Here is a 13,656-nt window from a genome sequence, read left to right on the forward strand (position 1 = left end):
ATGGATTTCAAAATCCATAAAGAAATGTGTCAAACCTGCTGAGTGACAGTAGACCAGATGAAAGGCATTTTAGTAGTATCAATCAGTGAGTTGCAATCTCTTAACCTTACAAATGCAGACCTCATAGTAGTGGATTTTACAGTAAGAACAGATTAATTGCAGAAATGCAGGATATCACCAATAACTGTATGGTGCATTGTGTAACTGCTGGGGCATCTAAAATAATGAAAGCATGCAGAATGCATCTGTGACATGCTACTCACTCTATATTTTTCCCTTTGGACATGTTAGGAAGAGAATTGTCTTCCTCAGCGTCCAATGGACAGGAACGCTGTCAAGATAATCCCCTTGTGTCTGAGAGGCATCTAGTCTGAGAGGGAACAGTTACACTGACAGTGGATACTAGAGAGTAGTGCTGCTGAAAGAGGAAACTGAGTCCTGGACCACCCAAGCCCCATCACACAATTAGTGTGGACCTAACTCCCCTTTCACTCCCATCAGCGATGCCAGGGCTGCTTTCAGGCCTGGTACTGACTCTGGCACAGGAACATCCTTTCCCTTTGCTATGTTATCAGGCAGGATGGTTGTCGGGGCCCCACAGGCACAAGCAGGTGCACAGGCAGAGGCAGGAAGGGTTGCAGTGTCCTGTGAGCTCTTCAGTACCCAGATGGAAATTGCTCTGGCAAAGCCACCACCCAGGACAGCATCAGCAGGCTGGGGTATGCTACAGCCAGCCCTTAGGCTTGCCATCCAAAGCCCAGGAAAGCAGGGGCAACACACGTGGAAGGGCTGCCTCTTGGGTCCCAGAGCCCACAGACAACCTTGCTAAACCTAAATCTTTTGCAGGACCTTCTGCACTCTTGCCAAAACCTATAGCCCTGATCAAGTTTAAGCTCCCAAGTCTGATGGAAAGAAAAGGCAGAATAACCTCATAGGTGAGATTTACTGAGCTTTTGGAAGTAGTGTGTCTCTTTTCATGTTTTTCCTCCCCAAAATGAGAGGAGCAGTTATCCTTTAATTTTCAGGAAATTCTCTTTACTTAGTCCAAATTCAGTTTAAATTCAAGTCTGTGGTAAAAGATATAAAAGGAGAATTATTACTGGCAAAGTTCTGCATCTCTTTTTCAACAAACTGCATGCCTGTGGCAAAGCTAAAATAACAGTAACAATGCTGTGTTTACTAGTCATGAATATCGTGCCTTTTGTCTCTTGTGTGGTTATTGCATTTGCAGTCACATGATGCTTGTTTTAATTTCTGCTTTGCTCTTTATGTACTAAATTACTGCCATTCTGTACTTGATCTTGGTTAGCAAGATTTTTGTGCTGTGGTTATGTATGGTTTTTATATGTGTGTGAAAAAGAGAGAGCTCAGATACACACAACAGAGTATTGGTACTCATTGTATGTATGTATGTATAGATACCAATGACTAAAAGATACTGCATATACATATATACGTAGATATGAAGAATAACTGGTATCAGAAATACAAGACATCAAACGGATATAGTGGCACAAGAATGGGTTTTGATTTAGAGAGCTATTAGAACTCGGAAGTATATTTATAGCCTTCTATATATTTTCTCTTTAATTTATGTAATATATGCCTAGGTATATAAATTAAAGCAAAACATAAATAGAAGACAATATCTCTTCCCCTGTGTCTTCCTATTTATGCATCTTTACTTTTTTCACTCCCTTTTGTACTCTCCCATCTACTTACTTTGACATTTTGCTTTCTAACTTGCTGTACCTGTTTTCTATCCACCTATAGTGATTTCTCAGCACTTCCATGTCCCCTCATTTTTTTTCTCCAGACAAGGTTCTTGGATTATAGGGATTTTTTTTTAATAATTACATCACAAACTTTTGAAATAGTTGCTATTTTCAGTGATGGTATGCTTTAAACTGTTTTTCATCTACTTTGCATTTAAGAATAGATACATTCTTTCAAACATATTGTCCTGTCATTTTGACGATTCTCTTGAAACAGTAAAAGCAAATAGCACTGCAGGTGAACATTAGCAAAAGCCACAGCTCCACTTTCCCAGCAAGCAGAAAATATGTGAATATGCACTAGGAAACCTAATTTATGACTATGGATAAATAGATTTTAATAATATCTCGTACCCCTGTTAATGGGTTTTTTTGTCATAGTGAACATTCATATATTTGCTTATACACATCCATTTTCTCCCTCACACACAAATACACACATGCATGCCCTTCCCTTATATCCATTTTTCTCTTTGTTTGGGGTTTGCTTGTTTTGGGTTTTTTTGCTTACTTTAGGTAATCAATTAGGTTCCTTTCAGTTTTGTCCAGCCCTGAAGAAACGTTAGTTCCATGCCACTCTCTCTCATGCTGGCAATGATTGCATACAGTCAGAGTGTAATCATCACACTTGTCTCAGTTCAGTCCAAGTCAATAGATATACATCGGCATTCCTTAACTCGGGTGATTCTTTTCTTCTTCCTCGGGGGCTGAAGCTCAGGGCAATTGAGTGTAACAGTCATGGTGGTGAATTTCTTGGGCTTGCAGAAGGAACAAGACTGGAAGGAGCCTTCTTCTTTACGGACATGCCTGGGGATGTAGAAGGAGTTGCACTGGCCATAGCAGAACCTGTTGATAATGGTACGACTGTTGCAGCCTTCTTCGTGGATAGTTTGTTTCAGGGGTTGAGTTTTACACCAATCCCGCTTTAGGTATTTGCGCTCAGTGATGTGCAATGCCTCCTGACTAGACTCCAGCACCTCTTCAGCAGGCATCGAGGTGCCTTTTCCTCGTTCTCGATGCCTAGAGCCTGACTGCTGCTGTGTCTGCATTTGCTCTGAATCATTGGGCTGATCTTTGTCAGGAGGAGGGATAGCACCTTGAGATCCACGATTCCTCTTTCTCCCTTCTGCTGTCGGTAGCAGAAATCCCATCAGAAGAAACACAGCACTGATGGCACACAGTGTGCGGACCATCCTACATGGAAGAAATAAGGTGAGGGAATAAAGTACATACAGAAGCCAGGTATGCAGTAAATTTTCAGTCTCATAAAAATAAATGTGTGTGTGTGTGTGTGTGTTTTCACAGACTTATAAATTATATATATTTAGTCTTTACTAGCTGGAAAGCTGTTTCCAAATTAACAAGTGATAAAAGCTTTCATATATAATGATTAAAAGTCAAAGGCTAAAGTCCATAGGGAATTTTGTTGTCCAGAATGCACCTGTTTCCAGCTCTTTTCTCCACATATGTTACTCTAGTTAAGAATTCTCATTCCTTTTTTACAGCTCATTAACAATAGGAAGAACGTCTGGTGGAAGAATAAATTTTAAATTTCACAACCATTTATATGGCATTGCTATCTACAACACCAGAGGACTAAACTCTTTTAACTCAGGAGATCTGATCTAGCTGTGTGTTCCTTAGTCAGACTCAGAAGCTTTGAACAGTTTCTTGTACAGTATATATCCAGAACATAATGTGCATGCTATATCCACCTGTTGTCTGAATCAAAGCATTCCAAGCTCTGTCATGCTGCACCTCTGAAGTGAGTCTAATGATGCTTAAGGTAAGAGATGTGCCAACAAAACAGGCAAATAGAATAGAAAATTAAAATAATATTTGTGTATTGATTGAAAGAGATACATCTTTCATTTCAAATTACACTTTCTCACACTTTACTTTGAATCCTTGACAGAACTTACACAGATGCAGTCTGTGTTCAGAATTTTCAGGTCTATGAATTTTAGTCACTATATACAGCATGATATTGAAAGGACATGAGGACAACAGAGTTTCTCATGACCCAGCCATGTCCGCTCATGTCCAAGAGGGCCAATGGTATTCTGGGGTGTATTAGAAGGGGTGTGGGCAGTACAATGAGAGAGTTTCTTTTCCCTCTCTACTCTGCCCTCCTGAGACCACATCTGTAATATTGTGTCCAGTTCTGGGCCCCTCAGTTCAAGAAGGACTGGGAGCTGCTGAAGAGAGTTCAGTGCAGGGCCACAAAGATGATGGAGTGGAGCATCTCCCTTATGATGAAAGCCTGAGGGAGCTGGGGCTCTTTAGCTTGGAGAAGACCGAGGGGTGACCTTATTAATGTTTACAAAGCTGGGTGTCAGGAGAATGGAGCCAGGCAGTTCTCAAAGATGTCCAATGATAGGACACGGGGCAATGGGTACAAGCTGAAACATAAGAGGTTCCAAAGAAACACAAGGAAAAACTTCTTCACTGTGAGGGTCACAGAGCACTGGAACAGGCTGCCCAGATGGGTGGTTGAGTCTACTTCCCTGGAGACATCCAAAACCCACCTGGATGAGTTCCTGTGTGACCTACCCTAGGTGGTCCTGCTCTAGCAGGGGGATTGGACTAGATATCTTTCAAGATTCCTTCCAACCCTTAAGATTCTGTGATTCTGTGATTAAGTATCATATAGTTTGTGAATACACACATAAAAAATCACTTTGAGAAATGCAGTAAGTGGAAATTATCAGATTCTTCAAAACTGCATCCCTGCTCCAAATTTACTTAACAGCATAGGAAGTCTTTCTTGCCTCCTTTAATCTACTATTTCTACTGCTTCCCAAAGCTCTGTGTTCTTTTGGCTTCTCAGGCAGCTCAAGACAACCACTAGATATGAAGAAGCTCATCAACTGTCACACATTTCCCCATTCTAGAAGTACCATGGCCTTCATGTTGTTCTGGAAAGCCAGGGATGTGGCAGCAAGACACATTAATCAGGGAATGGATCTCTCAAGGAACCCTCCTGATAGGAGTTTGGAAGAAGCCACCATAAATGAGTGACTGCTTGTAAAAACAAAGCATAAAAAAAGAGGACCTAGAGAGATGCTCATGCAATAAAAAGGGGAAGAAATGTGGAAAAAAAAAAAGAGGAAGTTGGTGTCTTCTACCTGCTTGGAGTGCTGCGGTTGTATCCCTTGACTCATTTAATCAGTAAGGGACAAATTAGTGTTTGAACTGCAGTGTCCTGCTCATGTTGCTATCCAAGAAACATGTGGAAAACAAGGGCACCATTCTGGATGGCTTTACCGCACTGCCAGAGACCACACAACAAGGGAGGAAAGCTGCCAAATGCCAATGCTGTCAGGGCCACCTAGAGACTGAGAAGAGGCTCCTGGTGAGTATCATTTGCTATGAAAGATAACTGTTAAGTTCTTGGTTTCTAGATCTTTCCAGTCACACAGAGAAAAGAAATGTTATATTATGCTGTTCAAAAAGCATTTCTCATTGAATGGACCAGGAAAGTAATTACTGGAGTGGAAAAGCGTCACAGGGGGTCCCATCATATTCAGAGATTAGCTTATGGATCTAACATTTTAAATGTTTGCCCACAGATTGTTAGAGCACCTAGAGTTTATAATACATACGATAAACATATGCATTCTTTTTATTCATTTCTGGTTATGATCCGGTATGCCCTGTTTTTGGCAGAAGCATCAGGCTTCAAGAGACAGATGTACAAATGACACTATTGTCAATTCCAATAGTCAGCTTAGAAGGGCTGCTTTTAATATCTAAACTAAAGATGGTACAGAACATACAATTTCAGTACCCTTAAGGCTCTGCCATAGAACAAGAAAAAAAGACAGGCATTCTAATTGAAGACTACTGCAGCATAATATCCATTGTCAGTTTGAACTTTATATTTGCTGGTTCTCCTCATTTTTATTACAACCTGAACGTTAATTAAACATGTATCTTTTTAAACTGAATTTTGCATATAAAATTATTTATTAAAAAAGAGTTATAAAAAACTGTTTATGTCCTCAAGAGATTGGAATGGCTCCTTCCAAAGCTATTCCTATTTCTCCAGCAACTGTATACCAATGCTGTATTTAGATAGTATTTCAAGATACAGTTTATTTACTCAACATGGTGCCAGAGCCTTAAAAGAAAAAAAAAAAAAAGAAAAAAAAATCACTGCATGCATTTAAATAAAATAAATTGCTAGTTTATAAGCAGTGTCAGGAAACTTCAGGTGATTGTTTAGCATCCCATAACTAAGTTTAAACTCCCCAACACATAAATATTCCTGGACTACTTTGCCTTTTAGGGTTTTTTTTTCCCTCTATAAATGTACAATTGATGACACAGTAAGGTCCAGTCATGTGAAAATGAGGTATAGTCTGGGATGAGAATTTGGGGAAAATTTTATGGTGATGTTGTCTATTTTAAGACCTGCATCCCAAGTTCATGCATCTTTAGCAAGCGTATGTTTAACTCTAAGGAAATGCAAACTTGTGTTTCAATATAATCCTAAATTGGGCAAGGAAAGGTAATTTTTCACCAAGTTGGTTTCCAACCTTAAAGATGGAAGCTATATTACACGTTCATAGAAGAAATTGTGATTCACATGAAAATTAGCAGCTCAGCAAAAATATTTGTTTTCATCACTTACGAAACACATATCCAAAAGTAAAAGTAATCCGATCATTTAGGGATAAATATATTTTAAACACAGACCCACAGAGGAAGCTCTGTGAACTTTATGGTCCTGACAACAGTTCAAGCAGGATGATCTTTCACTAATAACTTCTTGAATATCTATTTAAAAACTAATATTATTAAAGAAAAAAAAAAAAGCAAAATACAAACAAAAAGGAGGTGGTACACCTCAGTAAGGAAAACAGCCAAATGCACTGCAGACACCCTGCACCACCTCTGGTCCCAAAGCAATGCAGCTGCTTATGAGAAGAGACAATGCCTCTGTTTGCTTAGAAACCAGAGGGTTTTATCCCTCTGGTTGAATTAGTGTTTGTGAATGTTTCCTTAACAGGTTTGGGGTTTTTTTTTAGTACTGCAAAAATACAGAACATAGAAGACTTTAAGCAGCTAAATCAGTATTACCATACCCAAAGTTTTACCAAAGAGAAATCTCTCCTGATGTAAATGTGTTTGTTTGGGTTTTTTGCTTTTATTGTCATGGCTATAACTCTGCAGAATATCTCTGGATCTTGGGACAGTAAGGAATTGATCTCTAAATCTTATATTCCAAATTTCTGCAGAATTTTCAGTATCTGATACTGGCTGTTACACTGGCATAATCAAAACTTTTTTGAGAGGCCATTTGAGAATCATTTGAACAAACAGATTCCCACTTATTTCATTCAGATCCAGAGAGATCAGATAGAATAATATTTCTTTTTAAAAGGAACAAAATACTTAGAAATCCTATTATTTCCATATTTCACTGCTCATCTGAGTTCTACTTTTCATCATCTGTAAGCTCTCAGCCCTAAAGTCATAAGAAGTTTTATTGCTAACTTCAAACAGGAGCTGAATTGAGCCCTAACATTCATATCACCTCATATGTGGTTTATGTAGAGCCTGGGATCTCATCATCTAAAACAGAACTGGAATTTTGCAGATTAATACTGGTAACTGTTCATAGAGAAGTGTAAATGCTTTCAGGTTTATTATTTCCATACAATCTAGCTGTAATTTCTTCATTTATACATCTTCTGTTCCAAAGTAAGGATCTCCACATCAGTTCATAAACAGCACTTCCCTGTGAGTTCTCAATCAGAGCCAGAAAGCTCTTACTGAAATTTTTAGCACAAAACAACTCATTTAAAAGAGGTGGATGGAATCCTGGTTCTGTTGAAATATACAGCAAAATTCTCACAGACCTCAGAAGACCCATAATTTTATCTGTGAACCATATTTACTACAAAAATATTATGATGAGCCATGGACTCATGTGCTTTACAGAAAACGTGAAAAATAATCTAACGGAGATCTAAAAAAAATACGTGTCTTTGGTGGGCTTCAAATACCAGCCAAAGAAAGAGGCAAAACACAATCTCTGACTATTGAGAAAATTTAAGTGGTTTATGTCCCAAAAGATCAGGGTAATTTGATGCCTGGCTAACTATATATGAATTACAGAAGTAGTCACGTAATGTTTTCATAGTGCATAGATATGTACTTTTAAACATGTAAAAAGGCGTGGCAATGGCATTTCCACTAAATTGTAATTTATTTACTTTTTCTGAGTTTAGGACAACAAAATTAACATCTCTGGTAGAATTTGGATACCCCAGTATTTTAGATAATTTCTTCTTGTGAGTCATGAGAGAGATGGCTATTTTTTGAGACATGTAATGACTGCAGGCAGCAATGCAAACAACCAAATTAAACCAAACCAAACTCAAACCCAAAACAAACTAAAAAAAAATAAATAAAGAGGCTTAAGAGAGTTCCCCCTTTAAGAAAGCATCACTGTGCAGGACATCCTACAGGACTACAGGGAATTTGAAGATCATGGTGGACATGGCTGGTACCAAATCTGAATTAGACTTGCCTGAAGACGCTCATGCAGACTGACAGCTCTGATCCTCAGAGCGAAAGTCCCTTTTAACAGATCTTCTCACGGAGCTCTAAACCTACCAGAATAGTAGTCTTGTTCCTGCACACAGCCATGCGCATGGAAAAAGAAAAAGGCTTCAGAAGCTACGCATTTCTGGGTGATGTCGCCGAGAGAAAAACAAATGTTATAGCACAGCTTCGGACTGAATTCTAATGAAGAGCAGAAAGCTAGAGGCATTGGCGCCCTGTTTTGCTCAGACACGGTCTGCCCTGCAGGCTGACTGGTTACTGCCTTGCTTTTCGGCGCGGTGAGGAGCAGGGTAGGAAGGCAGCGGTTCGCCAGCGTACGGACCGCCGGGCTCGGCTCGGCGGTAGCTGTAGCTCGGGGATCATTGATGCTGGACCACGGATCTCCGCGCATCTCACAAAACGGTAACTAAACCTCGCGTCTTTTCGGCAGACAAGAAGACGCGAACGCACGTTGGTATTTCAAAGCCTTTTCTATGGTAAAAAACCAAACAAACAAAATAAAATCACAAAAAAAAAAAAAAAGAAAAAAAAAAAAGCCCCACAAAGTTTCGCCAGCTCTGGAGCTCAGCCCTGATGGGCGAAACGGAGTGCACTCGCGACCACTTCACCAAGAGAAGCCATGGGCGTGACGAGGCCAAGGAAGCACTTCACGGCCCCGCTGCCCCGCCCGCCCGGCCCGACAAGGTAAGACGGAGCTGTCGCTGGGCGCAGCCTGGGTGCGCGGCAGCATCGGCTACAGCCATCGGCGTGGAGAGACAGCCGGCTCGGTTTGGCTCGGCCGGGAGCGGCTCGGCCCGACTCCCCGCGGGTGTGGAGGCGGCGACTGGCGACACTGCCCAGGTCTCCTCCCCGGGGGGACGGCCACCGTTTCGGCTTACTCAATGGAGAATGAGTTCCCTGGAAGTGACTCCCGAGTCCCCGGGGAACAGCATAAAAACGGACAGGGCGAGTAAACAGGAGTCCTCCCAGATGGAAAAGCCGAGTGTCAAGTCGCTCTGCGGGCTCGGGGCCGGCAGCAGCGCGGCCAGTCCGCTCCCGTGGGGCTGTACCGGGCTGGCGTGCCCGGAGCTGGGAGGGCTCCGGGAAGGACGAGTCGAGCCTGGGGTTGGTCAAGGCGAGGATGGGGAGCAGTGGCCGGAGCACGGAGCCGTCGGGCTGGCAAACCGCCCCTGGCTTTGAGTCAGATGGGAGGGCAGGGCGAGGAGGCGGTGGAGGGGAAGGCGGAGAAGCGGCGAGCGCGGCGGCAGACGCGCAGCTGGGGGACTCGCGATGCTGCCCGCGGGTGCGCAGTCCATGCAGACGCTCCGCGGCCCCCGCCGGCACACACCGAGTTCCCCGGGCGCGATGACCCCGGTCCCGGGTAGCTACTGGAGGCCCAGCCATAGGCTCCGAGGAGGAGCAGAGGTTTGGAAAGCTGGCCCAGGGCAGAGCCGAGGGGTCAGAGGTCTCGTGGACGACAGCTCGGCGGGGCGGGACGGGACGGGACCGGACGGGACGGGGCCGGCACCTGGGGATCTGCCCCCGCCCCGCTCCGCGCGGAGGCCGGGATTTTGCCGTATGTCGGGTGGGCGCCGAATCCAATTTGTCGGGAGTGATGCTGTAGGCGGAGATGAGAGGCAGAGCTAACGGGGCTTTTGCAATCCCTGTGCTTGTCAGGGGAGAGAGATGTAACGGCGCCCTAATCCCCAGCACTGCAGCGGAAATGTCGGTGCCGCCTCACTCCCGCTGACGGGGGAATTGGTGTCAGTCACTCTGCAAAACTGAGGCGCGCCGGAGTTTTACTAGACACCGATGAGCAACTCCTGCCTTTCCCCCTCCCTGAAGGTAGGATAGATTAAAATTTTGCCTCCCACAGCGACGGGCCGGACCCGTCCTGCGCGTCCCTCTCACCTGCGCGGCGGCGGCTCCACGGCGGGGCCAGGCGCGGCGGTGGCGGCTCCTCGGCGGTGCTCCCGCGGGACTCGGCGGGGCTCTGCCCTGCAGGTCACTCGGCGGAGCGGGTGGCGTGAGAGCCCGGAGTTGCCCGGGGGTCCATAGAGAGAGAGTCTCGGATCCTGCCTACAAATTGCAGCAGCGCCGAGCTGTCTCCCATTTAAATGTCTGCCAGCTGAGATCTGCTCTCCAAGCCCCTCCAGATCATTGGACAAGCGCCTCCAAAGCCCGTGTTATCCGCCCCCTTTAACACTTCCATAAACTTCCACCAGGGAAAGCTTTCAGTCATCCAGATCAACACTCTACTACTTTCCTCTCTTAATCGGTGCTAAAGGTCACCACCCCAAGGAATTGTTCCTGGAATGCACAGAAAATTCACATTTTCCATCCCTATTAAAGTATGACATTTAAGAAGAGTTAAATCATCCGCCTCCGCTGCCCTTCCACGCACGTTGCCCGGGGCTGCAGGCTGGCTGGTGGGTCGCTTCCCTGCCCAAGGGAAGCTCCACGGGCCGAGCCAGCAGAGCCGCCACCGGGAGCCCTTTACCCGTTTGCCTTGGCTGGGAGGGAGGCAGACACCTTTCTGGCCCTCCGTGTTACAAATTGGCACTGCTGAGCTTCGGCTTCTGCAAATTCGCTGGGGGTTACGCAGCTTTAGCAAAAAAAACCGCTATGAGTGCCGGGGGAAGTGGTTGTTAAAGCATGCCCCCCCCCCCCCCCCCCCAATCCACAACCGATAGCTCTTAATCAGTTAGATTTTTTTTTTCTTTCTTTCTTGTTTTTGGCAGATTTTTTTAAACTTTTTTTTTTTTGTCCAGCAAGAGTATTTTTTTTTTCGCTTCCCGTCGGTGCGTTTGTCGGAGGGCTGCGAGCTCTCCAGGCACACTGTGAAGGGCAGGGGCAGCGAAGGAGCAGCGCGGCTCACCCGAGCTGGGCGCGGAGCACCCGTTGCGGCGGTGGGGGAGACTGCGCCAGCGCACAGCTCCGCGCCCGCGGGTAGCCGCTCCGGAGCTCCTGGGCCCGGTGGCCGCAGTGACCGGGACAGCTCCTACGGCAGCCACGACGTCGTTCCGAGTTGGGCAAAAACCGGCATGGAGCGAGAGCGTCTGCCGGCTGAACCTTCCGCAGCCGGACCCGGGGATAAAGCGGCCCAAAGCTTATCCCGAGTTCGCAGCCAGCGTGGAGCCGCCCGCAGTGTCAGCCCACGCCTCTCTCGCTGCCACCCGGCCGCCCAAGCCTCCAGGCGCTCCGGCACCGGCGCGCCCCTCTCGCGGGCTTTTTAGGACGGAGGGCTGCAACACTACCGAGGGACAGAGTCATTACGAGCAGGAGCAGCCTCTGGAATACGAGTTGACTTTTTGGGCTTGCAGATTAAACCGACACGTTTGTCAGCAGCTACGTCCAGCGATGTGCATCACGCGGCACGAAGTAGACCAAAAAGAAACGCCCTGCAGCAGACCGGGACCCTTCCTACTGACTGTCCAGTGCGACCAAACCAGCCCTGCGCCTCAGTGGCCCAACTCTGGTAGTCAGCACTCACCTTAGGCCTCGGAGGTTCCCAGATCTCAGCTGCCAAATAGGGATTTTTTTGTTGTCTCTAATTTTACAGATGATTGGATAGAAATGAAAAAGAAAGCATCAGCTACATTAGTAGGGATGCCACATCCAGGCAAGATGCCAGGCTTCTGACCATCAGCTTGCTCTTTGCTAAGGCCAAAGCATGGCTCTCTTTAGTGCCAGTTACATAGGTGAGTGCTCAGCAAGGTAGTGAATTAGGCCCATGGCTGTATTTCATACACACATTTAGCAATAACTTGTTAACCAATAATCACTTCAATTACTTTACCAGCATCACGTAGCAATACCACAGAAGCAGCAGGGCAAGCAACCCTCGTGCAGTAGTAGGTGGCAGCATGAGAAGGAAAATGTGTTGGTGTGTAGAGGCCACCAAAATTTGAATACAATGAAGGGGGGAAGGATTACTGGCAAAGAATCACAGCAAATGACATCTCGATGGATAGAAGGAGAGGCCATGGGAATTTTTGGGGGGATTTTTTGTTATTTTACTCAAAAAATTGCTATTAAAATTTATAGATGTTTTTAATTAACTGAGGACCTTTCTTTGTGAATTCACGAAAAAAAAGACACGATTCCCATGTCTCACTTGGTGTTCTTTTTGTTCTGTTAAGTGGTTGTACTGATGCATAGGGAAGGGACTTTTTCACTTTGCTCTCTCGCTCACATTGTGATTACCTTCCCTAAAGCTGGGCCTATGGGCCAGGGGCTGCCCCTTTCCCAGGGCCCTGGTCCAGTCATTTGATGCTGGAGGACATGTTTTCTGTAACTGCTCTGAGCAGTACTTGATGATGGCACTGGTACTGTGTGCACTCACAGACACTGGCACTGCATACACTTCCAGGCATTGCTGCTGGCCTGCAGGCAAGCTGTATTTTTCTGGGATGTACTATACGTGCCACTCTGGCATTGACCTTCCTAGATGATGATTCTTCTGGACGTCTGTTTCAGAACAGTCATCTCCGTTTAATGTCTCACTGTAGACAATTATGTAGCCAGAGCTGCTGATCCGGAGTGGGTTTCGGTCTAACTTAAAGCAAACTAAGAAATCCTTTAGGAAGCATCTCCAGGTGTGGAAGATGTGTTGCCTTCTCAAAACTTTCTCTGTTTCTTGTGGATGAATATCCTGCCCCATATTTCCCCATTTTCTTTCACTCAGTTTAGTCCAGTGCTTCAAGTAGTCCCTAGCATCTTGTGTCCAGCAAGATCGTTTTTCAGATTCTTCTGATTGTTGCAAAGCGGAATTACTCCTGCAAGAGTTTGCCAGCTTGTTTAGAAAAGCAAACCACTTAGGAACCAACAAGGTAAATGATTGTACAGCATCTGCTTCTGTGGACTGAATGAAGGCAGAGGTAAAATTAAAAAAAAAAAAAAAAGGCTTGGAAAAAAGAAGAAACATTTATGTCTAATTTTATTTCTTTGTGGTTGAGGGAGGTAGGGGAAGGATGGCTTTTCACTCATTGTTCTTTTAACATCAGGTATCCAGATAATTTTCATCTTGGAAGTTTGTATTCTTTTTACTGCTGTATTCTTTAACAAAACAGTCTCAGAGTTTAATCCAAAGATTCATCTGTGTTGGTCAGATCCCAACCAACAATGAGGTTCTGCTATCTTCTGTCTTAAAAAGCCCCCACTGCTTAAAAGAAACCACTCCCTACCCCGTCATCCACACTTGAAATTCTGTTGATGCTCACCAGTGCTGCAAAATGATGCTGGAAAACTGCTGGGAAAATTTTATATGTAGTTCTTTAGTATAAAAGAGACCTGTAGGAATATGCATATTTCTGTGGCATAGGAT

At 44.8% G+C, this 13,656-nt stretch overlaps 1 protein-coding gene across 1 annotated transcript; it reads right to left on the reverse strand.

Moving 5' to 3' along the window:
* Window positions 1–1,970: 1,970 nt before the first annotated feature.
* On the reverse strand, window positions 1,971–10,402 carry GREM1 (gremlin 1, DAN family BMP antagonist). Its single transcript, XM_061998580.1, has 2 exons — window positions 10,242–10,402; window positions 1,971–2,969 (listed from the first exon to the last, which is right to left on the reverse strand). The coding sequence occupies exon 2, from the start codon at window positions 2,966–2,968 to the stop codon at window positions 2,414–2,416; it is 555 nt and encodes a 184-aa protein (XP_061854564.1). The 5' UTR covers window position 2,969; window positions 10,242–10,402; the 3' UTR covers window positions 1,971–2,413.
* Window positions 10,403–13,656: the final 3,254 nt, after the last annotated feature.

This window comes from Colius striatus, chromosome 6 (genome assembly GCF_028858725.1).
Source record: "Colius striatus isolate bColStr4 chromosome 6, bColStr4.1.hap1, whole genome shotgun sequence".
NCBI classification, from domain to species: domain Eukaryota; kingdom Metazoa; phylum Chordata; class Aves; order Coliiformes; family Coliidae; genus Colius; species Colius striatus.

Coding starts and splice junctions, on each gene's coding strand:
- GREM1 (XM_061998580.1), bottom strand. CDS start 2,968: ATGGTCCGCACACTGTGTGCCATCAGTGCTGTGTTTCTTCTGATGGGA.